At 46.3% G+C, this 27,098-nt stretch overlaps 1 protein-coding gene across 1 annotated transcript; it reads right to left on the bottom strand.

The window, feature by feature from the left end:
* Nucleotides 1-2,578: 2,578 nt before the first annotated feature.
* LOC115396535 (zinc finger protein OZF-like) lies at nucleotides 2,579-26,890 on the bottom strand. Its single transcript, XM_030102439.1, has 8 exons — nucleotides 26,880-26,890; nucleotides 15,159-15,164; nucleotides 11,410-11,703; nucleotides 9,402-9,701; nucleotides 5,067-5,076; nucleotides 3,598-3,995; nucleotides 3,010-3,513; nucleotides 2,579-2,841 (listed from the first exon to the last, which is right to left on the bottom strand). Exons 3-8 carry the CDS (start codon nucleotides 11,492-11,494, stop codon nucleotides 2,579-2,581), a joined length of 1,560 nt encoding a protein of 519 aa, XP_029958299.1. The 5' UTR covers nucleotides 11,495-11,703; nucleotides 15,159-15,164; nucleotides 26,880-26,890.
* Between the last annotated feature and the right edge of the window lie 208 nt (nucleotides 26,891-27,098).

Consider the following 27,098-nt stretch of genomic DNA (forward strand, 5'->3'; position numbering starts at 1 on the left):
GGCCATCTCCACGACAACTATCATCTGCAAACTGGGGCACAGAGAGGATGGGCCAACCACACACACATACATGGACTGAAGAATTGATAAGTCACACACACGCCGCATACATTCCCTCCCCCACTCTCAACGTCTCCTCCCCCCTCTTCTGCTGATGAACAGTGGTGATGACCTGGCGTGCTGGCAAAGCAGCGACCGCTGATCTGCTGAACTGTAGCAACTGTCTAATGCCATTGCTATGTATGAGCGTGGGTTTGGCTTTTTTTGGTTGGGTCTCTCACTTCTAATCAAGACTCCCTTTGGAACCGTGATCTGAATTGATGTACCCCCCCCCCCCAGTACCAGTCTGTTTGAGTTCCTTTAACTCAGTTTCTTCCAAGGCGGAGTGCCGCAAATGGCTGCCTGGGCATCTTTCATTTTGTTGTAACTTGTTGCAATGACAATCAAGAGCATTCCATTCCATTTTGAAAACCTCTCAGTGTGACTGAATGCTTGGAAACACCAACTCTTGGACCAGAAACCTCACCAGCCTGTGACAGCAGACACTTTGGAAATCATCACTGTCAAAGTTTGGAACTTTATTTAGAATGGAAAGCCGACTCACTGAAAATCAGTTCTGAAGGATTTGGCAGATTATTTTCCAGAAAGTGTTCAGACATTATCAGCAGACAGGTGCTGCGTGGAAACAAAAGTTTTTTTTTTTTCCTGCCTGAAGCATTAAAACAAAAAAAAAGTTTAAAGTCCGAGTTAAGCAGAAATAAATTTGTGTTATGAGTTTGTCACACTGCATAAACATGTGTCATTAACCACTAAGCCAAATTTGAATGATTAAAACAATTGCAAAGTATATAAAATAAGGTCTCAAAATCATGTAAAAACAAGCACTTCTCTCTGCTGTGAAACGCTGGGGGCGTGTCAGCTAGAAGCGCTGGAGTGACGCCCACAGCGGGAGGGGAGCCGCCTCCAGCTGGGTCCGTCTCGTGAGGCTAGCGCTAACAGCCTCATGAGACGGACCCAGCTCTACCAATTTGAGCCATCAGAGCCAAAACTGACTCTGACTCAGATGCTGAGAGTGCTCAGCCTCGTTCCTCACAGTGTCCATCAGAATGCTCATTTATTTGTTTTAATTAAACAGTGGGATTCCCCCGATCCGCACCAGTTCTAAGCCAGCTGCGAGGCACCAGCCGAATCGACCCGCGGCTCCGGGCGAGGGAGCCGCGGTTCCGCGGCTGGGGAGATCCACGGGAAGGGACCGGCGCGTGTCCAGAGTCACCGCCGCCGACCCGACCCCCTCCGAAACCGACCCGCCTTCCGCGGCGGCGTCGGACACCGCCCCGCGGAATAACCCCCGCGACCCCCGGGGAGCAGGCCTCCCGGACCCGGCCGCGCCTCGCGGCGCCGTGGCGGGCCCGGGGTGAGCCGACGCCCCCCGGGGACGAGGGCAACCCGCGAGTTTATTTAGCTAACGGCATCGTTACCCTGCACACTGTGGCACGCAGGGAAGATGCACGGGCGACGTGGAGGTGACATGCCTGGTTAGCTGACTGGTTGACTGGTTAGCTAGCTTGTTACGACCAGGGCTCTTAAAGGAGGAAGGAAGTAACATAAACCCAGATGTTGAAGGTAAACAGAGGTGTTTAATAAGTAAAAAAGGGTTACAGAAACTAAGGGACACCAAAAGCCGAACTCAACAAAATGAGGGGAAACAAAACTACTACAAAAGGTGATCCCTACTGACAAACAAAGCAAACGCTAACTAAACGGCCACACAACTGCACAGGCAGTTCAACAAAACTCAAGGCCGAACACAGAGATCAGTTCTCTACTGTAGAGCCAGACGAGCAAGGAGAGACAGGTCACTGATCAGACACGGCCTCTCCTAGACTGATCCTCCCGCCAGGCTTTTGAGGATGAGGCTCCTCCCATGGCCGTCCGTGATTGGAGGCCACCGTATCCTCCCTGATGGTCTGGTGCCTCAGCCAATTATTCAATTATCACCTCCATTCCTGGAGGTGAAGCAGAGGGAGAGAAACAGCCACACCTGCATGTACACACACACACAACACAATACGGCAGCAGCCGTAACAAGCTGCAAACTGTCGTACGAGATGCTATCCGAGACTCGAAAGCTAGCGGGAAAACCACCGATGCTAATACGCTAGATGTTTTTATATCGCTCAGTATCCGGGGGGCGGGTTTATGCCAATGAGGGCCGCGATTTCTGACCCGCCCATTAAATCCTGAACACAGAAGCGGTGAAAAAAGTCTGTGAAGTCTACCTCCAAAATTAAATCATAAATGGAGGAATGGCTTTTATATGTTGTAAAGAAACACATTTATGACTTATTTAAGGTGTTTAGAAGAAAATGGATGATTTTGGTTAACTCGGACTTTAATTAAGACTCAGTCATGTTAACTAAAGAAAAAAACCCCTCAGATTTACGTCAGCATTTTATAAGCATTTCAGAAAAACAGTTTGAACAGGGTTAAACTGGTGATGTGAAACTGGTGACTGGTGAGATTTAATGATTTGGAGCTACAGATGAACTTCCCCAATGAGATTGTCAATATTCTTTCATCACCTCATTTCCAAGTGAATTTTCATGTGGCGTCGCAAAGAAGAACGATGACCGAAACTTTTCCCACATGTTTCACAAGGATACGGCTTCTCACCTGTGTGAGATCTTATGTGGACTAACAAATGACTGTTCTGATTGAAACCTTTCCCACATGTTTCACAGGAATATGGCTTCTCACCCGTGTGATATCTCTTGTGGACCAACAAATAACTCCGGGTAATGAAACTTTTCCCACATGTTTCACAAGGATATGGCTTCTCACCTGTGTGAGATCTCTTGTGGACCAATAAAGAGCTTGAATCACGGAAACTTTTCCCACATGTTTCACAAGGATATGGCTTCTCAACTGTGTGAGATCTCATGTGGACCAACAAATGACTCCTGTTAATAAAACTTTTCTCACATGTTTCACAAGGATATGGCTTCTCACCTGTGTGAAATCTCTTGTGGACCAACAAATAACTCCGAGTAATGAAACTTTTCCCACATGTTTCACAAGGATATGGCTTCTCACCTGTGTGAGATCTCTTGTGGACCAATAAAGTGCTCGGATCACGGAAACCTTTCCCACATGATTCACAAGGATATGGCTTCTCACCTGTGTGAGATCTCATGTGGACCACCAAATTACTGTGCCCACTGAAACTTTTCCCACATGTTTCACAAGGATATGGCTTCTCACCTGTGTGAGATCTCATGTGGACCAACAAATGACTTCGGTTAATAAAACTTTTCCCACATGTTTCACAAGGATATGGCTTCTCACCTGTGTGTGATCTCATGTGGACCAACAAATGACTCCGGTTATTAAATCTTTTCCCACATGTTTCACAAGGATATGGCTTCTCACCTGTGTGAGATCTCTTGTGGACCAATAAAGAGCTCGGATCACGGAAACCTTTCCCACATGATTCACAAGGATATGGCTTCTCACCTGTGTGAGATCTCTTGTGGACCAATAAAGCGTGCTGAACACGGAAACATTTCCCACATATTTCACAAGGATACGGCTTCTCACCTGTGTGAGATCTCTTGTGGATCAGTAAAGCACTCTGATCACGGAAACTTTTTCCACATGTTTCACAAGGAAACGGCTTCTCACCTGTGTGACATCTCTTGTGGACCAACAAATGACTGTTCTGATTGAAACCTTTCCCACATGTTTCACAAGAATATGGCTTCTCACCCGTGTGAGATCTCTTGTGGACCAACAAATGACTCTGGTTAATAAAACTTTTCCCACATGTTTCACAAGGATATTGCTTCTCACCTGTGTGAGATCTCTTGTGGTACAATAAAGCGTGCTGAACACGGAAACATTTCCCACATATTTCACAAGGATATGGCTTCTCACCTGTGTGAGATCTTATGTGGCGCAACAAATGACTTCGGTTATTAAAACTTTTCCCACATGTTTCACAAGGAAACGGCTTCTCACCTGTGTGAGATCTCATGTGGACCAATAAATCGCTCGGAGCACGGAAACTTTTCCCACATGTTTCACAAGTTTTCTTCTTGTCAGTGACCGCTCCTGCCTTTGGATGTAATTTTGTTTTTTTGCGGACAGGTTCACCACATGTTTCCTCACAAAGCTTTTCACCTTCAGCCTGCTTCTCTGAAACAGGAACATCAATCAGTTTGTTCTCATGGTGGACTTCAGAGTCCTGAGAGAGGAGCTGCTCAGTGTCCCGTACTTCTTCTGGTTCTCTCAGGTCACTTTGCTCCTCAATAGAAGGAACTTCAAGGCTTTCACTCTCAAACTTAAGAATAAGCTGCTCTCCCTCCTGGCTGGTACCCAGAACCTCAAGTTCCTCCATCTGTGGATGTTCTGGTTCTTCTTGTTCCTGTTTGATCTGTGGAGGTTCTGGTTCTTCTTGTTCCTGTTTGATCTGTGGAGGTTCTGGTTCTTCTTGTTCCTGTTTGATCCGTGGAGGTTCTGGTTCTTCTTCTTCCTGTTTGATCCGTGGAGGTTCTGGTTCTTCTTCTTCCTGTTTGATCTGTGGAGGTTCTGGTTCTTCTTCTTCTGGTTTAATATCTGGAGGTTCTGGTTCTTCTTTTTCCTGTTTGATCTCTGGAGGTTCTGGTTCCTCTTCTTCCTGTTTGATCTCTGGAGGTTCTGGTTCCTTTTCCTGTTTGATCTCTGGAGGTTCTGGTTCTTGTTCCTCTCTGACCCGTGGAGGTTCTGGTTCTTCTTCCTGTTTGATCTGTGGAGGTTCTGGTTCCTCTTCCTGTTTGACCTCTGGAGGTTCTGGTTCTTGTTCCTCTCTGACCCGTGGAGGTTCTGGTTCTTCTTCCTGTTTGATCTCTGGAGGTTCCGGTTCCTCTTCTTGTTTGATCTCTGGAGGTTCTGATTCTTGTTCCTCTCTGAACCGTGGAGATTCTGGTTCTTCTTCTTCCTGTTTGATCTGTGGAGGTTCTGGTTCTTCCTGCTGTAGACTGCAGCTTGCTTCCTGTTCAAAGAGCTGCTCCTCTCTGCAGTCATGGGGCTGCTGCAGCTCTGCAGAGACAGAAAAATACAACATCAAAGATCAGTTTCATGACTTTGTAGCCCAGGTTTTAATATGCCCTTTTGATAAAATTTATCTAATTTTCAAATGAACAATTCATTTGAATGGCCTTAGGGATTCTTTAAAAAGAGGGAGTTAATTTTATAATGAAATGGATAAATATTAAAAGTGTGTAACACAAAAAAAAAAAGTAAGAAAGGGTATTTATGGTCAGTGTATTATGTGTGTGGTTCTAGAAAAAGACACTGAGAAATGACCTCGACTACGAAGTCAATCAGTGAACCCCGTGAGCCTCATGTGACTCCTGTAGTTCCGCATCTGGGACACTACTTTCTGTTAGCGATTCTTGCGAGTGGCCTCGTGTGCTGTTTTGATCCCGGTACTGATAAAATTCATTGTCATCCATTGGAGTCGTGTGAGAAACAGATGATTTTTGTCGATCTGGTGGGGTGAAATGTGGTAGAATCCATGCATATGTTGACACAGCGGTCAGATTTTTTGTGAGGACATCTTTGAGAGAGATCACAGTTTCATTACACCATCCACTGGAACGGTTCCAGCTGAGGCTGGGTAGGATCATCCAGACAAAAGGACCAGAGATGGCGAGATCCGGAGATCCCTAGAATCCCTGTGTGAGCTGGGTGGCGAGCCAAGTTGAACTACTGGTGAAGGATTTCCTGAACCCTTCCCCCCTATTCTCAGGGATTGTGTGGTAGGACCACACAATAAGAAACAAAAGGGCCCAACATTAACTTTGAGAACAGAGGGTTTTGATTTCTGCCGGCATTTATTATTTTAGTTTGTTATTTTCCTTGAATGTTTTATATTACTGTTGTAAAAGTTTTATTGTGTGTTTAATTCCCAATAATAAGTGGTCACTAAACTTAAATCTATCGTCGTTTGTGTCTCTTGGGTACTTAAACAAATAGGGCTCTTACAAATTTAGGTCTTCTGTTATTGGTCCAGTTATTATCATTGCTCATTACTTACCTGTGCTCTGTTACTACATAGTGAAAAGGGTTACAGAATTGGCGAGCCAGCCAGGAGTCCTTTTCAGTGTGAAATTGTCAGATTTATTTTGTGTGTATAAGTGCCCAAGAACACAGGTTGGCAGAAATGGGAATCATAATGCAAGAATCTGTTGAAATCCCTTGCTCAGTCATTGTCAGTAGGTTAACTGAGACAGAGAGTGATGATGAAGTTTCCAATTATCTCCAGAAATATGGTTCAATTAAAAGCTGTTTACGCATAGATGATCCTAAATCAGATTTTCAAAGACACGTCATTGTAGAGTTCACATATGGCACTGCTATGGAGTCACTAGAGCCCCTTTTGCCCCTTAAACTTCAGATCCCCACCCAGACCGACATTGTGTATTAAGTGAAGAGCTTGGCAAGTGTTTACACACTCGATGCCCGAAGCAGGGCTACCAAAACATATATGGAACAGCTGTGTGACATTGCCAGACTGAGTGGAACTTCTCCAGAGCAAATGCTGAAAGAAGAACTGGCACGTCTTACTTCACCTACAGTTACCCCACCGCCATTTTCTTTTCAGTCACAATCAGAACCTTCACCTAAAAAGAATATATCATGCCCACACCCTGTGGACTCTGCTGATCCCACAGCTAGGAAATTTCCTCACGATGCAGTCCCATCTCTTACTTCCTCGTCCTCCACAAAAAACCTGATCGCTGAACCTTTGGCGCAGATGCTGCCAGCTGTTGCTAGTGGCACAACCAAGCCCACCATTGACTTGAATCCCCCCAACATCCAACGAATGGTTGTTGAGCGCGTCGTCCGTGTGTTGAAATCCTAATGAAAGATCCCTCAGTTTCTGACTCACATTGCACACATGGCATCCTTGACAGTCTTCTTCCTCCTGCTTCTGAAATGACTAAACATCTCGGCCCACAGGCTAAACCTTTGGCCTATCTTGAACTACTTGACTCTGCCTATGGAACGGTTGAGGATGGCGATGAACTCTATGCCAGATTCATGAATACTCTTCAGAATGATGGGGAAAAGCCATCCGCCTTCCTGCAGAGGTTGCATGTGGCACTGAACACGACTGTAGTGCCACTAGTACCGCTTATCCGGGGCCGGGTCGCGGGGGCAGCAGTCTCAGTAGGGATGCCCAGACTTCTCTGTCCCCAGACACTTCCTCCAGCTCTTCTGGGAGGATCCCAAGGCATTCCCAGGCCAGCTGAGAGACATAGTCTCTCCAGTGTGTCCTGGGTCTTCACCGGGGTCTCCTCCCAGTGGGAAATGCCAGGAACACCTCTCTAGGGAGGCGTCCAGGGGGCATCCTAACCAGATGCCTGAGCCACCTCAGCTGGTTCCTCTCGATGTGGAATAGTGGCTCTACTCCGAGCTCCTCCCTGGTGACTGAGCTCCTCACCCTATCTCTAAGTGAGCGCCCAGCCACCCTACGGAGGAAGATCATTTCGCCCACTTGTAGGGCTGTCGCGGTCATTGCAAAAATGAAATATCGCGATGTCACGAAGCCCACCGCGGTGCATGATGGGCCATCGCCAACACCGCATTGCCACAACCACGTTGAGCAGGGAACAATGGCGCTTACACTGGTAGCAAAAAAAAAAACGTTACTTCGCCCATTTGGGAGCATTAACGAATTTAAGGGCTCAGATAGCTTGCTACAGGCCCGGTCACACCGCCGGAACTGTGCTGGAGCGTCCCTGGAGCGGTGAAAAAAAATTCATCACCGCTCAAAACCGCTCACCACCGTTTAACAGAAGTTGGCCTCCGTTAAAGCAACGCCTTAAACGCTCGACCACCGCTGATGTTACCGGAGGGGCCCTCCCACCGCTCTGAAAGTTTGGAATTGGAATAAAACGCGGAATATTGCGGAATTCGTCCTAATCTGGTCTGAAATTCAGTTTTCGGGAGAAAATGGAACCTTATAGTGCAAAGCAAAAATGCCGGGGGGACCACCCGAGCTGCTGCAACGTGTACGTCACTTCCACAGTGCTGCTAACATGCTAAAGGTGCGTTCACACCGCCAAATGGTTTCCGCGATTTTGCTTCAAAATACAATTGAAAACAAACGGGAACGCGCATTCCAGCCGCGACGAGACGCGACGCAACAACACGATGTCCAAGCAAGCTGCTCCCTCCCCTCTCACACATTCAAAAAAGTTATGAAACTCCACGCTAAGCGCTAAATACAGAGCAGAACAGTACACGGACTTTTATGCCTCAGGGGAAAAGCTTTTTTGTAAATACTGTTAACGTACTGTGGACTGGACTCGGAAAGACGCATGCGACTAATTGAAAAGTATTTCTTTGTTGCAGGACTTTAAGCATTAAATGGACTGTTATATCCTATTAAATTGTGGACATTTATTCATTTCCACTTACCAGACACCTTTTTTTCTGGTAAAAATGAGCATAAAAAACAAAATACCAAATTCAGAAATATTAAAACGGAAAAAACGGAATTTGGGAAAAAATAAAACGGAATTGGGGAAAAAATAAAACGGATTTCATATACCTCTAATGACCATAGGCTGGCCTAAAAGGGTTACAACTTCTACAGTTCCATCTTTGAAGAAACAAACGGGGACTGAAGCAGTGGAACGGAACACTCTGACTCACATTTCAAAAAGTGTACAGTTGTTGAATGACTGCTTGACGAGCACCTTCAGCTGCTGATTGATTACTTGTTGGATGAAGTTTTTCTCGTGGTGTGTTTACTGACCTTCTGTTCACCGTTTACCATGCTACCTGAGACGGAGGGACGAAGAGACGTCCTGCTTTGAAATGTTCTCAGGAAATGACTCTTCAGAAAACATCAGTGTCCACAACTTCAGTGTTCAGTCCATGAGGGAACAAAGTGTCATGGTTCCATCAGCCGTGGTGGGACTGATCAGCAGCAATGAGGAGACGGTCTCCAGAGAGGAGGTCCAGGTCCTCACATCCTGCTGTGTGAACAGGGACTCGGTCCTGAACACCAGCAGGATGAAGGAGCTCCTCACTGACTTCAGAAGACATACAGCAGCCTGCTGGTCAGTGGACACTGTTTACAGTCTTACATGTTTGTTTACTGTCACTGCAGATATGCTGTGAAAGACCCACACTTCAGACTGTTTGTTACACTTCTAGATATTATTTACAGCTGAGTTGAGAAAGAATGTTTGGTTGGGGAAAAAGGACACGCTGTGCTTCCTAAAGAATAAAGGGGATCCAAAGATTAAAAGCATAAGAGACACAGATCCTGCTTGGTCTGCGGGGGATAAAGCAGACAGCCATAACCATGGAGATCCTCCAGCAGCCACATTCACACCTTTCCATACCTGCTCTGTGGAGCTGGATCTGAGGGTTCCAGATGACGGCCGGCAGTCTGCGGCGACCATCAGACTCCTCCTGGTACTGGACCAGAGTCTGTTCAAACACGCTGGAGATTTCCACAGCAGCAGCAGCAGTCAGTCTCTGGCTGGTCAGGTCTCTCAGAGAGTGGTGGGGATTTTCACTTCCACCATCAGGAACACCCTCCTCAACAGGATCCTCCTCCTCTTTCATGTGTGGAGCTTCATGTTCCTCCTGCTCCACAGTGGACGTCGTCCTCTGGTCACCAATGTGCTGCTGGGGCCTCTCTGCAGGGAAACCAGATAAAGTCACTGAGGTGATGGATGAGACAGGACCGCAAACACTTAATAATAATAATGCATTGGTTTTATATAGCGCATTTCAGGACACTTAAAGACGCTTTACATTGTATTGCATTATTCATTCACACCATACTGGGTGGTGGTAAGCTACTATTGTAGCCACAGCTGCCCTGGGACAGACTGACGGAAGCGAGGCTGCCAATCTGCGCCATCAGCCCCTCCGACCACCACCAACCATTCACACTAGGCAACGTGAGTGAAGTGTCTTGCCCAAGGACACAACGACAGTTTTACGCCTGCAGGAGCGGGGATCGAACCACCAACATTCCGGTTATAAGACGACCTGCTCTACCAACTGAGCTACAGTCACCCCTTAAAGGAGCCATATCACAGCCAGCCTGCCAAAGACATCTACAGTAAATAATAAGCTATTTTAGCACTCCTGGCACTACAGAGTGCTTTTATATCACGAAATATTAGTAATTATATATGAGGTTGCAACAACAAATCAACAAAATCAATGCTTCAAGCGTTGACGATATATTTCATCATTGATTCATCATATCGTGTGATTTGTGCGTGACACGCTGTCACCTGTTGCGCTATGTCAATGCTGGCAGACTTAAACACACACACACACACTCAGCAGCCGCTAGCAGGCAAAAAGCCACAATTTTCGCGGGAATTGTCAAGTTCCATACTGTATTCATTCTTTTCAACATGGAAGTCCAAACAACTGGACTCCACGTCGCCCCGGAACCTGTATAACAGCATGGCCATGAGGAGCATAGATTTACGATGCATGGACGGTGGATGAGCTTGTCTACCAAGTCTATATTATATGTATCTGTGATGCCTAGATGCCGCCATCCTGTGGAAGTTGTCGGTGAAGCAGCAGTGCCTGAAAGTCTGAAGATAAGAGGTTCTCCTAAAGAACCCACTGACATGCTGTATTAAAGAAATTCAAATAGTTTTACAGAAGTTTAAAATCAATCAAAAATACTCAATAAGAAACATTTGATGCTCTTATCTGTCAATATAACCCAAGATAAGCCACCTTTTCTCATTTTATTAAATTTTATTCTAAAATCTCTTTGTATCGTTTCATTGTATTTATTTTATATTTTTCATCTAATGTATATTTAGTACTTTCTAATCCCTAAATTTCTTTTCTTCTCTTTATATGTTAATATTCTAAATAATAAAGGCTCATCCTTCAGCAAAAGACAGAATTCTATTTCAGAACATGTTTGTTCAGAGAAATGGAGCTTTAGTTTGTGTTTGATCTAAATAAAGTCAGTTCGTCAGTCAGCTCAGACTGAGCCTCAATAAAAACCTTCTTCAGCGTTTCCTCTGCTTCTGATCCAGATGTTTCATCCTGAAGCTTTCTGCTTTAAAGTTACTCTGAAGCAGAAGAAACAGCTGCAGCCTCATTTCTGTCTGCTGGCTTCTAGAGAACAGGATCCATCCTCCAGCTGCACGTTCAGGAGTTGATCCAGTGCCACGTGGAAAGTTTGTTACATGTTCCTGGGGGGACCCGATTGAGTGTGGCACCCACTGAGACTGAGGCAGGCTGCCACAATATGCATGTGTTTGATGTAATAAAGTTACAACTGAGAAATTACAGTTGATCGTCCACTGTGCGCATATAAGGAGAAGAAACAGAAGGAACCAGATGCGGACTTTTCTCTACCTGTTGTGGGGAAGTCCCTCTGAGCTCCCCCGCTGACTCCCAGCAGTCTGTCCTGGACATCCAGCTCCTCCGTACACGGAACCATCCTTTCTTCCAACGCAGTGAAGATTTCTGCAGCAGCAGCTTTTATCCTCTCAGTAATGAACTCTCTGAAAACCTGAACAGAAGTCCGAGTCGCTGAAGCAGATGAAATGTTTCCTCTCACGGAAAAATACAGCCGTGACTTGGAGGCGGACTCTTCTTCTTCTCGTGGTTTTCATCTGGAGGCTCACAAACGAGGGGGGCGGATCGATACTGGCACGTTGAGATGGATTTTGTTGTCTCCAGCTCCTGGCAGAGTTTGTCAGCAGCCTCTCTGCCGCCCTTTGTTTAAACAGCTCGCTCTGCGCCCCTCCCCCAGGCGCGCGGGAAGCTGTTTAAACTCGGCGGGGCGGGGGCGCACCTGAATGAATGGAGGAGTGACGTCATTGCATTTCTTCCTGCACGTTTCCACTCAGGCAGTGGCGGTCCTGGTTGGTATGACGCCCGGGGCGGACCGCATCCAGAGCTCCCCCCCTCCCAAATATACATCTGTGTTGCTGCTTAAAGAATTAATTTTCATTCTTTGTGACCAGTCTAGCTATTATTGAAATGAATCATTCAGTCAACTACTTTTTTTTTTTTAATTAAGATGGTAAATATGGCATTGTAAAATGTTCTATTAATGACAATATAAATAAAAATACAAATATTTTACAGCATCATGTGACTAGTCAATACTGCTGATATTTTTACAATTACATAATGCAGTTCCAGGATAACAGTGAATAAATAGTGAACAACTCAGTGATTCCTTGAGTTATTGAATAGTGATTGGTAATATATGTTGATGCTTATTTTATGTTTTCAAAAAGGTTGGTACATTTAGTGAACATTGTTTTGTTTATGCTCGTTTCTTTTAGATCATGTATTCATGCCAGTCTTGGCCCAGGCTTGCATGTGCCCCAGATGAGTCTGAGACAAGCGCCCTAATCCACGGGGTGGGGGGTGGGGGTGGGGGGGGGGGGGGGGGGCACCTCGCTTCCCTCACTATATTTGAATGCTCTATTCTTCCATTCCACTTATAACGTGTCTGTCTACATTCACTCTTTGAGTGAACTTCTTCAAAGCAAACATGGTTAAAGGTGTATGTAACTGTATTTATTTAAATTGATCATTATCACTAGCTCAGCTCATTTTCCCATTTCTCACATGTCCCCTGCTCCCCCTAGAACGGTAGTGTAGTTGCAGAATGCTGTATTTTAATCCTGCTCCTGCCCCTCCAGCAGTGTGGACCCCTGGCCCAGTCCATCCACCTGAAGAGCTTGTGCACTGGAATGAACACCTCCCATCATTCCAGCAGGACTGGATCAGGAAGGCAGAGCTGGTGCCACAGCCAAATTTTTGGTGGTACCCTCCCCAGCCTCCGACCGTCCTCACTCAGCCTTCTGCCTCTCCTGACATCTTCTCTGCCGTCCTCTGTTCCTCTGGATGCCGCTCAAGATGTGGTCCATTCCACTGGTCTGTGTCCAGCCGGCTTGCAATAACCACAAGCTGACAGTGGCTGGCCTGTACCGCACTGTCCGCAAGGTCCTGGACACAGACGGGTGGTAAGACACGGTCACAGAGTATCTGGAGTGCAAGGTGTTGTGGAAATTCTACTAATCAATGCACCAACAATGGGCACGTTTACATCGACCAAGTGTAAACGGATTATACTGGAGCGGATTGTAAAATGTGTCATGTAAATGACCGAGTGGATCCGCTTCACTCGGAGCGGATTGTATTTTGGAGCCGACTGTATGAGGTGGTCTACACCGATCGACAATCCGCTCCGTGTCCCTTATAAACGCCGCCTGACAGCGGAGTGAATTAAACGGGAAATATCTTCTCATAGTCGTAGCCTCCAGTGTCTGTCGAGTGGCAGCTGCTTCCTCCTGGGCTGACCTCTTGGTTTGTGACTTCAAATGATGACCTGGAACTCTTTCCATTTACATCCTGTGACCATCTGTCCCCATTGGAGGTGAAGCGTTGTTGAACTGCAGTCAGGGCATCTGAAAAGGAAGACGAAAAAACAGAGACAGACCATCCTACCCTAACTTTGATCTGACCCAAATCTTTAAACACATAAACACAAATGACTGTTTGATCTAAACTCCCCTATCATAAAACGCACATTAAGGATCCTATGAAGACCTAGAAGTCAGTTACTGCTTTATTGTAAAAACCTTGACGCATTAGTTTCAACTTGAACCTTTGTTGATGTTAAATCATCTTTGCAAATTATCAAATTAAACCTCAACTTGTATAACCTGAAGAAATCCTTAAACATAATCCAAAAATTGTGTGCCAGATTTAACATTATATCCTACAGACGTTATAAAATGTTTGTCTGCGTTAAGGAAGTGATGCGTTAACGCATTATGCCCAGCCCAAATCAAAACATATGTCTTTTTAAATAGAATTTAGTTTGATTTAAACATTTCATTGTGCTTTTTGAATTTAACATACATATAAATAAAAATAAACTTTATGTTTCACTTGATCGCGCTTCTCGCCTGGTGAGTTCTCGTGACACTTGAGGGGGCACCAGAGCCGGCCCGGGCTTGTTAGACGCCCCAGACAAGCCCGTGGTTTATATATCTTTGTATATCATGTTTACTTATTTTACATTTCTCTGTACACTGTATGATATTTCAATACTGTTAGCTACTCGTTGCTGTTTACTAATGGAAATGTGCTGTGTTTTCATAAATAAATGCTGTTCCCAAACACAGACTCTAGTTCGTTGTACTGCTTTTAATTGCCACCAGACTGGAATCAGCCATGTTTACTCAGCTGAAGTCAGGGGGGCTGTAAATCACTCACACCGGCTCATCTCTGAACACCGGGCTCCTGGGGGCCAGAGGGATCTCAGGGCAGGTGATTGTCACATGAACCCTTTTTTTTTTTTTTAACTTTTTATTTCTTATAGTTTTTTTCCATTTTGATAGACACACACGAACATGAACAGAAAACAAAAAATGGGTAACGGTTTCACATTTAAAAAAGAGGAAAAAAATAATGGAATTAAACAAATAAAACAAAACTACATTTGGACCATGGGGGTCAAGTCCGATTCAGTTCTCTCCTGATCCTTTTTTTGTAAGCATGCCATTTAGACCAACTTTTTTCAAAGATGTGGCCTCGAAGTTGCAGATAAAAAGTCAGCCTCTCCATTAAGTAAATGTCTTCTATGATTTCCAGCCATTGTTCTGCTTCTGGGGGATCCCTTTGGGATACAGTCAGGTCGGCACCACTCCAAGTTGGCCCCGGCCAACTCGGCACCGCCCCGGGATACAGTCAACTCGGCATCAAGCCAAGTCGGCATCTCGCCAAGTCGGCCTCGCGGGCGGGGGGGGGGCTCTCGAGTGGCCGAGTTGGTCGGTGCGGACTTGACTGTAAGCTGCTTACCAACTCGGCCAAAAGCGTCTTTCTTTTTTTTTAATCACGATGGTGGATAATGTACCTGGGAGCTTCATGTTTGACGTCCGAGTAGCTTAGCGGCTGTCTGGTCATGTGACCGGTCCCAAGGCATTCTGGGAATCATAGTGCAGCGGTGCCGGCTGCGCCGCGACAATTTGCAGTTTTTTTCGTGCCGGCAGCGCCGCTTCTCCTCACATAGCAGGCAGGGGACTGGAGGAAAAGCTGTGTGGTTATGGTGACTGACAGGTTAGAGGTGGAGAATGGACCTGGAGCTTCATGGTTGACGTCCTGTTTGAACCGAGTAGCTTAGCTACGAGCGCACAGCGCGAGCGGCTGTCTGGTCATGTGACCAGATCATGTGACCGGCATGTGATCCGCGAACGCTGCATGATCAAACCAGTCGCCTGCATTATAATTTTATTGTAATGTTCTCCACCCCCGAAGTTTGGTCAGCCAGTACAATTAGATTTACAATTAGATCTAAAACATGTAGGGTCACCGCTCATGAGGACTGGAGTTTGACACGTGATTTAAATGTATACATGACGACCGTCATTTCAGTGAAATGAAATGTATATAATATTTTACCGGAGGGCTACGTTTATGAGCTTATGAACGCCAAGAAACCACATGAACAGCTTAACATGTACTACTGGTAATCGTTTGATATTGCAGTCCCAGTTGCTATTACTGTTGACGCACACTAGATGGCGGCCAAACAACATTTACAACAAAATACATGCTTTTGCAAATGACAATGTTTGTTAAAGAAAAGAATAATGACTGATAAACTAACAATGTTGATCAGAAATGAACAAATCAGCATAAGCATAATGCAATACAGGTATTATGTTGTGGTTGGGATGCATTACAACAAGTATGATCGAGTTCGTCATGCAGCTTCGGTCTTCCTAGGTTTCCACTGATTGGGTAAAAATAAATTAATTGTACTGGCTGACCAAACTTCGGGGGTGGAGAACATTACAATAAAATTATAATGCAGGCGACTGGTTTGATCAGGCGGCGTTCGCGGATCACATGCCGGTCACATGATCTGGTCACATGACCAGACAGCCGCTCGCGCTGTGCGCTCGTAGCTAAGCTACTCGGTTCAAACAGGACGTCAACCATGAAGCTCCAGGTCCATTCTCCACCTCTAACCTGTCAGTCACCATAACCACACAGCTTTTCCTCCAGTCCCCTGCCTGCTACGTGAGGAGAAGCGGCGCTGCCGGCACGAAAAAAACTGCAAATCGTCGCGGCGCAGCCGGCACCGCTGCACTACGATTCCCAGAATGCCTTGGGACCGGTCACATGACCAGACAGCCGCTAAGCGCTGCGCGCTTGTAGCTAAGCTACTCGGACGTCAAACATGAAGCTCCCAGGTACATTATCCACCATCGTGATTAAAAAAAAAGAAAGACGCTTTTGGCCGAGTTGGTAAGCAGCTTACAGTCAAGTCCGCACCGACCAACTCGGCCACTCGAGAGCCCCCCCGCCCGCGAGGCCGACTTGGCTTGATGCCGACTTGACTTGATGCTGAGTTGACTGTATCCCGGGGCGGTGCCGAGTTGGCCGGGGCCGACTTGGAGTGGTGCCGACCTGACTGTAAACCGATCCCTTTTAAGCCTTGGAGGCAATTTCTTGGAGGCAATTATTAGAATTTTCACAATATATTTATCTTATTTTCTAATCTCTGGGGGAAGCAAACAAAGTACAAAAATCCTAACATCCTTTGGAACATTATAAATCAAAATGTCATCAACTGTTGAAAACACATTGACCCAAAATGGATTTAAGTGAGTATAAGACCAAAAAATATGAGAGTGATTGGCACCAATGACCCCACACAGTCTCCAACATTGTTGATTGAGCTCCTTAAATTTGTCAGTGATGTGAGGAGTAATAAAGAACCGTATTAAACTTTTCCAACCAAATTCCCTCCACCTTTTTGAACTTGTTGTGTGGAGCACATTGCCAGCCATTCGCCCTCTGACAATGTGATGTTTAGTTCCTTTTCCCATTTTGATTTTACATAAAATGTATCATTACCATTTTGTTCTTGCAACCCTCGATAAAGTTTTGAGATTGGTGGGAAGACATTTATAAGCGTCAGTAAAAACTTTGATTAATGCGCATTCAGGTCTGACAGTCCCTCTGACATCTGCATTGGAGAAATGACGCTCTTGTAAGTATCTAAATAAATCTGCATTCTCCAATTTGAATTCAACTTCGAATTTATCAAATCACTTAAAAGTGTGTCCCTCAGTGAATAAACACAGCGTGGTTAGCCCTTTTCCAACCCAACTAAAAAATTTGGAATCAGACTGACCAGGTAGAAATTTTTGTGAAAAAGAGGGCCATATCAGAGTTTTTACCTCATTTGCCAGATTATATTTTTTAACCACTTCTTGCCAGATTAAGAGAGTGTTTCTGACGATACAGTTTTTGATACTATTGACCTTTACAGTTTCTCCTAATTGTGTTTGTGGCGGCGTCTCACCCAACCTCATCTCCATCTGTTTCCATTGGGCTTCAACCTCAGATGAGCACCAACACGCCACATGTCTCAGATTGGCAGCAAAGTAGTATTCCTTTAGATTGGGTATAGCGAGACCGCCTTTTTCTTTATTGATTTGTAGGGTTTTGAATTTGATCCTTGGCTTGGCTCCTGCCCATAAAAAACGTGAAATTAATTTATCCCAAACATTAAACTGTGAATCCGAGATACTAATCGGCAGTGACATGAAAAGGTATAAGAATTTGGGCAACAGATTCATCTTAACTATCTCAATTCTGGAACCAAAATCCAGAGTTAGAGCAGTCCAACGAGTTAAGTCTTGTTGTACTGAGTGTAAAAGGGGATCAAAATTCAAAGAAAATAAACTGTTAAGATCTTGTGAAATATAAACTCCCAAATATTTTATTTTGTTTGCCTCCCATTTCAATTTACATTTTTGCCTTAATGTTTTACTTGGAGAGAAGTTGATTGTTAGGATTTGTGTTTTTGTAATGTTTAATTGATAACCAGACAGTAGCCCAAATTCCTCTAGAACTGACATGAGTTTTGGGAGACTCACCTCACGATTTTGGAGTTCGGCAATAATATCATCTGCAAAAAGAGCAATAACATGTTCCATGTCTGATATGGTAATTCCCTTTAATTCAACATTTTGCCTCATTGCTTGAGCCAAAGGCTCTATGAACAAGGCAAAAAGTGATTGACTGAGTCCGCAGCCTTGCCGGGTGCCTCTAAATAATTGAAAACTAGTAGTTAGATGGGCGTTAATCTTTACCCTGGCCTTTGGGGCACTGTATAAGGACTGAATACACCTAATAAATTTATTACTGAAACCTAGACATTCTAATACGTTGAAGAGAAAGGCCCAACTAACCCGGTCAAAGGCTTTTTCAGCATTGAGGCTTACTAGAGCCATGCCAAGTTTCTGGTTATTAGCCTCCTCTATAACATGGAGAGTACGCCTAATGCTATCATGCGTTTGCCGACCTTTTAGAAATCCCATCTGATCTTCGTGAATTAGTTCTAGTAAATAATCTTCTAATCTTTTGGACATGATTGATGTGAATATTTTGTAATCTACGTTTAAAATTGATATTGGGCGATAAGATTCACAGAATTCTTTATTTTTACCTCTTTAGGTAGAATGGATATAACTGCCTCTTGCCAAGACGGTGGGATTTCAGCCTTGTCAAGAGTCCAATTGAAAGATTTGAGCAAGAGAGGAGCAAGTTCCTGTTTGAAAATCTTGTACCATTCGCTTGTAAATCCGTCACTACCTGGGCATTTATTTGTTTTTAAGTTTTTAATAGTGTTATCCAATTCTTTTCTTGTAATATGAGCAGTTAATTTATTATTCTGTGTTAACCCAAGAGATGGTAGGTCTAACAAGGACAAATATTGATCAATGTCAGTGTAAGATGTTTGTGACGAATCAGAGTATAAAGTTTCATAATAATTTTTGAATATTTTGTGAATTTGCTCAGTTTCATAGTTCAGGTTTCCAGAACAGGGGTCTCTAATCCCGAGGACGGCATGCTTTAGCTCATGGTTTCGAAGACGTCTTGCCAGTTTGTTTACAAAATCTTAGCTTCTTTTCCAAATCCTCTTACATCACATGAACCCTTTTATGACCCCTAATTGCACTCACTGCTCCCAGGTTCCATCTCATGTTCTGACACAAACACACTTACAGTGTAGTTACATTAATAACAAACACAGGCTTCTTTAAGCATGTACTTTATCATGACAAATGTATACTAATAAACAGTCATGACATTTAAAAATTAGCATTTTACAAAATTTACCTTCTGTGCAGTTACTACTACGGTACAACTAATATGCATTTTATAGAAGATTAACTAACAAACTTCATATATTTATTGGCAACTCAATTAAAGTGTGGGTACCACATTCTCAAAGAAGTTTAATAATGTTAAACAACCCAGGACACAAATATATTTCACATAGCTTTAATGTTATGGATGAAAGAATCTGCATTTCTATAGGAGAGTATGTAATGTCTACAATGTCGCAGAAGAATGGAGCGGGCATCCACATGAGCGGAAGATCACAAGTTCGAGAGTCACTCTGAAAAGCAGTGTTCATAATCTCTGCACCACAACCCGCCAGATTCAGATTCAGAGATTCAGATTCAGATTCAGAAAACTTTATTGATCCCATAGGGCAATTCGTTTGCAGCACATCTCGAGTCGTTTCACACGCAAATACAACATGAGACAGACAGTCCAGTTTAACCACAAGTGGAACTCAGGTTGAAAAATATTAAAACAAGCAATACAATAAACAATTTAGGAGCTGGAATTCAATAATTTGATTGCAGAAGGCACAGAAGAGTTTGAAAAACGATTAGTTTTCCTAGCTGGAGCATAATACCGGCGTCCAGAAGGCCAGTGTTGCCAACTTAGCGACTTTGTCGCTATATTTAGCGACTTTTCAGACCCCTCTAGTCACTTTTTTTGTCAAAAGCGACTAGCGACAAATCTAGCGACTTTTTTTGGTGCTCTGGAGTCGTGACAGGACGTCTCGTTGCTGTCCTCAATGAGCAGAGGGTGCTGCGTGAGCCCCTCCCCGTCCCAAAGCACTCCAAGTCAGTCCGTCTGCAGCGCTCCCTGCTGCAGTCAGAGCAGAGAGGAGACCCACACCACTCCTCCACACTTCAAATGAATCCAGTGTGCGCAAATCCGCCACTGCTCCCGTCTTGGGTCACAAAGCGGGATGGACATGTAAATATTTCTTCACTGTCACACTTTTGTCAGTTCATTTGTAGTTCTAAACATGGTTAGGGTGTTTTAGCTCACTTTTAGCTTCTCCCACCACGTTATTCCTCTCTCCTACAGCGTCCATTACAATTACATGCGTAGCATGCAATTATGCAAATTAGGTGATTTACGTCATCTAGCGACTTCTAGCGACTTTTAGGACAGCCAATAGCGACTTTTCTTACTGGGGAATTGGCAACACTGCAGAAGGCATCAAGATAAACTCTGGAGTCAGAGGATGAAGAGGCTGAGCCAAGATGCTGTGTGCTTTACTCAGCAGCTGCTGCTCCCACAGAGAATGCAAGTCCCTCAGTTTAACACCTGTGATTTTAGAGCAGGTCTTGACAATGTTCTGCAGTTTGTTTTTGTCCCTCACAGACAAGGATTGAAACCAACAGATAAAAGAAAATGTGAGTAAACTCTCAATAAATGAGCAGTAAAAAATATTTAAAAGAGTTTTGTTCACATTAAAAGAGTTCAACCTTCTTAACAAGTAGGTACGCTGCTGCCCACGTTTGACAATGTGCTCAGTGTTCATGTCAAATCTTAATTTGTCATCTATCACCGTGCCCAGATATTTATAACTATTGACCATTTCCACGTTTTCTCCCTGGATGACACTGACACTGTGGGAGGAAGTTCGTCTAAAATCAATGACCATATCCTTAGTTTTTAAAACATTTAAGTCAAGGTAATTTTCCTCGCACCAATTAACAAAATGGCCTAAAGCAGGACCATGATTTCCCTCCTTTTGTGACAGTAGAGAAACCACAACTGTGTCATCTGAAAATTTAATCAGAAATCTGGTCTCCTCAGCGGATCTGCAGTTGTTGGTGTAGAGAATAAACAGAAGAGGAGACAGGACACAGCCTTGAGGAGACCCCGTGTTGGAGGTGGTGGGAGGAGACAAGCAACCGTTGACCAGAACACGCTGGACCCGATCAGTGAGGAAATCTAAGATCAATGACAACAATTGGTCCGGAAGGTTAAAATCTGAAGCCAACCTTTGAATCAAAATGTGAGGCTGCATTTTATTAAAAGCAGAAGAGAAATCTGCAAATAAGAGTCTGACATGGGCCCCTGCGTTTTCAAGGTGCTTGTAGATAGTCTTAAGTAAGAAAAGCTTTGCGTCCTCCATCCCTTTATTTGATTGATAAGCGAATTGCAGTGGATCTAGTCTCCCTGCTGTAAAAGGCAATATGTGGGCTTTTAATATTTGCTCAAAGCATTTCATGACGAGTGACGTGAGTGCGACTGGTCTGAATTCATTCAGCTCTCTTGACTTGCTGGATTTTGGAAGAGGAATTACTGTTGAGGTCTTCCATAGAGAGGGAATTTTAGAGCGATCCATACACTCCCCGCTCCGTGAAAACTCGCCCCTCTTCATGTCGTTTGCATCACTTTTGCCTGTGCAGGGGGGCAAGAAGATGGGGCCCCATCCTTTGCCTCTACCTCTACCTCTACCAACTGAGCCACAGCCCCACATCTCTAAAGTGAGAGGAATGTCAGAGGTCTTCTACTCCTGAGCCATTTCAATCATTTTCTGTGAGAACACAGGACTCCAGTTTTCTGTCAATTTACCACAAGTCTCTGGATGCAAGATGGAGAAGGAGTTGCAGGAGTGTCCAAAATGGTGACTCTTCTCTTCCCTTCAGCAAAATCATCAGCCCAATCTTCTGGGTCAAAATCAATGAGTATAAAACTGTCAGGTGTCCGGGTGCATCTCTGACTTGCTCATCTCTTCCTCTTATTTTGACACTCCCCTGCATCCTCTCCATCAGGACACACCTGTCCTTCCTGTCAGTCCTCACTGTGTCTCATGTCAGTCAGCTCACCTGTCTTCCCTCCCCAGTCTATTTCAACCCCTTCCCCTCATGTTGCTGTTGCCAGGCCGTCATCGTACCTTCGTCTCGTGACATCTCTTGTGTTTTGGACCGTTCTTTGGACTTGGTTCAGGACTACCCTCTGAATGCTTTTGACATTAGTTTTTAGATAAACTCTTTGAACTATTGTACTCTTTTGAGTTTGCTCTGTGAGGGTATCAGACCTAATCCACACTCACACTTTCAGCATTTTCTCTCCGGACTAATAAAAATCAGATACCTTCCTTAGTTTGTCTGCATGCCCAAAGTCAAGACAGACAAACAGCCTTTTCATTGTGTCAATGTAGCAAACCAAGGATCAATGTGGATTTAGAAAAGCTCCAGGTGAAACCGTTTTTGAAAACCTCTCAGTCTGAATGAATGGATGGAAACACCAACTCTTGGACCAGAAACCACACCAGCCTGTGACAGCAGACACTTTGAGAATCATCAGTGTCAAAGTTTGGGACTTCATTAACAACGGAAAGCCGACTCACCGAAAATCAGTCCTGAAGGATTTGACAGATTATTTTCCAGAAAGTGTTCAGAGATTGTATGTCAGCAGACAGGTGCTGCATGGAAGCAAAAAAGATTTTTTTCTCTGTCTGAAGCAGTAAAAGAAAAAGCAAGTTAAATTACGACTCAGTCATGTTAACAAAAAAAAAGTGAAAAAAAAAAAAAAAACCCCATCAGATTTGCGTCAACATTTTATTGCCATTTCTGAAAATTCATATTTTTACACAAAAAAACTCTTGAACAGTCTGAACAGGGTTAAACTGGTGATGTTAAACTGGTGACATATAATGCTTTGGAGCTACAGATTAACTTCCTCAATGGCCACGTTTACATGGGCCCCGTATAATCGGATTGTAGGTGAAGCGGAGTAAATGTGTCAGATAAACAGAGTGGATCCGCTTCACCCGGAGTGGATTGTATTTCGGATCCGATTGTACGAGGTATTCTACTCTGATCGATAATCCGCTCCGGGTCTCATACAAACAATGTCTGACAGTGGAACTGAATAAACAGGGGATTATTTGTTCCACGCATGCACTCCCTCGTACATAGTGACGCAGGACAGCCAAAAACAAGCAGAAGAACTGGACGTTGGTTGAGAAACACGTTTTTAATAAAAATCCTGAGAGAACAAACACCTGGAGAGGCCAGATAACCACAAATCACGCAAAAGCTCCAAGGCACACTACAAGCAGACCGAACAGCCGGTGTTATGGATTAAGTGGTTCATGGACCATGGACCTGGACCATGTTAATTAGCGACGGTGGATTTCTGTGTAAACATATGCTGTAAATGTAGATAACTGTTGTTTGCTTGAACCACTCCAAGTTACCCCTAGAACTGCCACCTTAACGTGGTGGGGGAGTTTGAGAGCCCGCATGATCCCAGGAGCTATGTTGCCGGGGGGCTTTATGCCCCCTAGTAGGGTCTCCCATGGCAAACAGGTCCTGGGTGACGGGCCAGACTGAGAGCAGTTCAACAGCCCTTATGAGAAGAGAGACAACAAAGGTCGTTACGTCGCCCGGTATGGCGCAGCCGGGGCCCCACCCTGGAGCCAGGCCTGGGGTTGGGGCTCGTAAGCAAGCGCCTGGTGGCCAGGTCTTTGCCCACGGGACCCGGCCAGGCTCAGCCCGAATGGACGACGTGGGCCTGACCTCCGGTGGGCTCACCACCCACTGAGGGAACCGTAGGGGCCGGGTGCAGTGTGGATTGGGTGGCAGCCGACGGCAGGGTGCCCAGCGACCCGATCCCCGGACACAGAGACTGGCTCTCGGGACATGGAATGTCACCTCATTGGCGGGGAAGGAGCCCGAGCTTGTGAGGGAGGTTGAGAGGTACCGGCTAGATATAGTCGGGCTCACCTCCACACATAGCCTGGGCTCTGGAACCCAACCTCTCGAGAAGGGCTGGACTCTCCACTTCTCTGGCGTAGCCCGCGGTGAGAGGCGGCGGACTGGTGTGGGTTTGCTTATAGCCCCACAGCTCAGCCGCCATGTATTGGAGTTCACCCCAGTGAACGAGAGGGTTGCATCCCTGCGCCTTCGGGTTGGGGATAGGTGCCTCACTGTTGTCTCGGCCTATGGGCCGAACAGCAGTGCAGAGTACTCGGCCTTCTTGGAGTCCCTGGGAGGGGTGCTGGACAGTGCTCCGACTGGGGACTCCATTGTTCTACTGGGGGACTTCAACGCCCACGTGGGCAGCGACAGTGAGACCTGGAAGGGGGTGATTGGATCGCACGGCCTCCCCGATCTGAACCCGAGTGGTGTTCTGTTATTGGACTTCTGTGCTAGTCACAGTTTGTCCATAACGAACACCATGTTCAAGCACAGGGGTGTCCATAAGTGCACTTGGCACCAGGACACCCTAGGTCGGAGGTCGATGATCGACTTTGTTGTCGTGTCATCTGACCCCCGGCCGCGTGTTTTGGACACTCGGGTGAAGAGAGGGGCAGAGCTGTCGACCGATCACCACCTGGTGGTGAGTTGGATTCGCTGGCGGAGGAGGAAACCGGACAGACTTGGCAGACCCAAATGTGTTGTGAGGGTCTGCTGGGAACGTCTGGCGGAACCCTCTGTCAGCATGGCTTTCAACTCCCACCTCCGGGAGAGCTTCTCTCATGTCCCGAGGGAGGCTGGGGACATTGAGTCCCAGTGGACCATGTTCTCCACCTCCATTGTCGAAGCAGCTGCTTGGAGCTGTGGTCGTAAGGTCTCCGGTGCCTGTCGTGGCGGAAACCCCCGAACCCGGTGGTGGACACCGGAAGTAAGGGCTGCCGTCAAGCTGAAGAAGGAGTCCTATCGAGCCTTGCTGGCTCATGGGACTCCCGAAGCAGCTGACGGGTACCGGCAGGCCAAGCGAACTGCAGCCCGAGCGGTTTGGAGGCAAAAACTCGGGTCTGGGAGGAGTTCGGGGAGGCTATGGAGGAGGACTATCGGTCGGCCTCGAAGAAATTCTGGCAAACCGTCCGGCGCCTCAGGAGGGGAAAGCAGGTCTCCGCCAACACTGTTTACAGTGGAGGTGGGGAGCTGCTGACCTCAAATGGGGATATTGTTGGACGGTGGAAGGAATACTTTGAGGACCTCCTCAATCCCGTCGCCACGTCTTCCGTGGAGGAAGCAGAGGCTGAGGTCTCAGAGGTGGACTCGTCCATCACCCAAGCTGAAGTCACTGAGGTGGTTGGCAAGCTCCTCGGTGGCAAGGCACCGGGGGTGGACGAGATTCGGCCTGAGTACCTTAAGTCTCTGGATGTGCAGGGACTGTCTTGGTTGACACGTCTCTGCAACATCGCGTGGCGGTCGGGGACGGTGCCTCTGGATTGGCAGACCGGGGTGGTGGTCCCCCTGTTTAAAAAGGGGGACCGGAGGGTGTGCTCCAACTATAGGGGGATTACACTCCTCAGCCTCCCCGGGAAAGTCTATTCCAGGGTACTGGAGAGGAGGATCCGACCGATAGTCGAACCTCGGATCCAGGAGGAACAATGCGGTTTTCGTCCTGGTCGTGGAACAGTGGACCAGCTCTATACCCTCCATAGGGTGCTCGAGGGCTCGTGGGAGTTTGCCCAACCAGTCCACATGTGTTTTGTGGATTTGGAGAAGGCATTCGACCGTGTCCCTCGTGGTGTTTTGTGGGGGGTGCTCCGGGAATACGGAGCCCGGGGCCCCTTGTTAAGGGCTGTCCGGTCTCTGTATGACCGGAGTAGGAGTGTGGTCCGCATTGCCGGCAGTAAGTCGGCCCTGTTCCCGGTGCATGTTGGACTCCGGCAGGGCTGCCCTTTGTCACCGGTTCTGTTCATAATCTTCATGGACAGAATTTCTAGGTGCAGCCAGGGGCCGGAGGGGGTCCGGTTCGGGAACCACAGGATTTCATCTCTGCTTTTTGCAGATGATGTTGTCCTGTTGGCTTCATCGAACCCGGACCTACAGCATGCACTGGGGCGGTTCGCAGCCGAGTGTGAAGCGGCAGGGATGAGGATCAGCACCTCCAAATCTGAGGCCATGGTCCTCGACCGGAGGAAGGTGGCTTGCCCCCTCCAGGTTGGTGGAGAGATCCTAGCCCAAGTGGAGGAGTTCAAGTATCTTGGGGTCTTGTTCACAAGTGAGGGACGGATGGAGCGTGAGATTGACAGGCGGATCGGTGCAGCGGCTGCAGTGATGTGGTCGTTGTATTGGTCCGTCGTGGTGAAGAAGGAGCTGAGCCGAAAGGCGAAGCTCTCGATTTACCGGTCAATCTACGTTCCCACCCTCACCTATGGTCATGAGCTTTGGGTCAAGATCCTGGATACAAGCGGCCAAAATGAGCTTCCTCCGTAGGGTGGCTGGGCGCTCCCTTAGAGATAGGGTGAGGAGCTCAGTCACCAGGGAGGAGCTCAGAGTAGAGTCGCTACTCCTCCACATCGAGAGGAACCAGCTGAGGTGGCTTGGACATCTGTTTAGGATGCCTCCTGGACGCCACCCTAGGGAGGTGTTCCGGGCATGTCCCACTGGGAGGAGACCCCGGGGAAGACCCAGGACACGCTGGAGAGACTATGTCTCTCGGCTGGCCTGGGAACGCCTTGGGATCCTCCCAGAGGAGCTGGAGGAAGTGTCTGGGGACAGGGAAGTCTGGGCATCCCTGCTGAGACTGCTGCCCCCGCGACCCGGCTCCGGATAAGCGGTAGAAAATGGATGGATGGATGGATGGATGGATTTCTGTGTAAACATATGCTGTAAATGTAGATAACTGTTGTTTGCTTGAACCACTCCAAGTTTCAGTCGGTATTTCAATATCTGTTGGTCACAACTTAACACGGACACCAGTTAATTCATAACATCGGCAGAGCTGAGCCCCAGTGCTTTACACCGGGATGTGCCAGCGGGGCGAGACTCTGGTTGGGAGAGGAGCTCTATGAGCAGCGTATAATGGAGATGTTGGAACATTTTTTGAGCAGACATCCAGCAGATAAAAACAATCTGTTCCACGCTGAGGACTGCTGGTTGCAAACCTGAAAGTTCTGCGAGAGACTTTGTGCGCATGTCACAGAAAGAAGT

The sequence above is a fragment of the Salarias fasciatus genome, chromosome 11, assembly GCF_902148845.1.
Source record: "Salarias fasciatus chromosome 11, fSalaFa1.1, whole genome shotgun sequence".
Taxonomy (NCBI): domain Eukaryota; kingdom Metazoa; phylum Chordata; class Actinopteri; order Blenniiformes; family Blenniidae; genus Salarias; species Salarias fasciatus.

Excerpts from the sequence above, each read along its gene's own strand:
- LOC115396535 (XM_030102439.1), bottom strand. The coding sequence starts at position 11,494 with ATGGTTCCGTGTACGGAGGAGCTGGATGTCCAGGACAGACTGCTGGGA. Across the intron at positions 9,702-11,409 it reads GAGGGACTTCCCCACAACAG|AGAGGCCCCAGCAGCACATT; the intron begins GTAGAGAAAAGT and ends GTTTCCCTGCAG. Across the intron at positions 3,514-3,597 it reads CCACAAGAGATCTCACACAG|GTGAGAAGCCATATCCTTGT; the intron begins GTGAGAAGCCGT and ends GATCTCACACAG.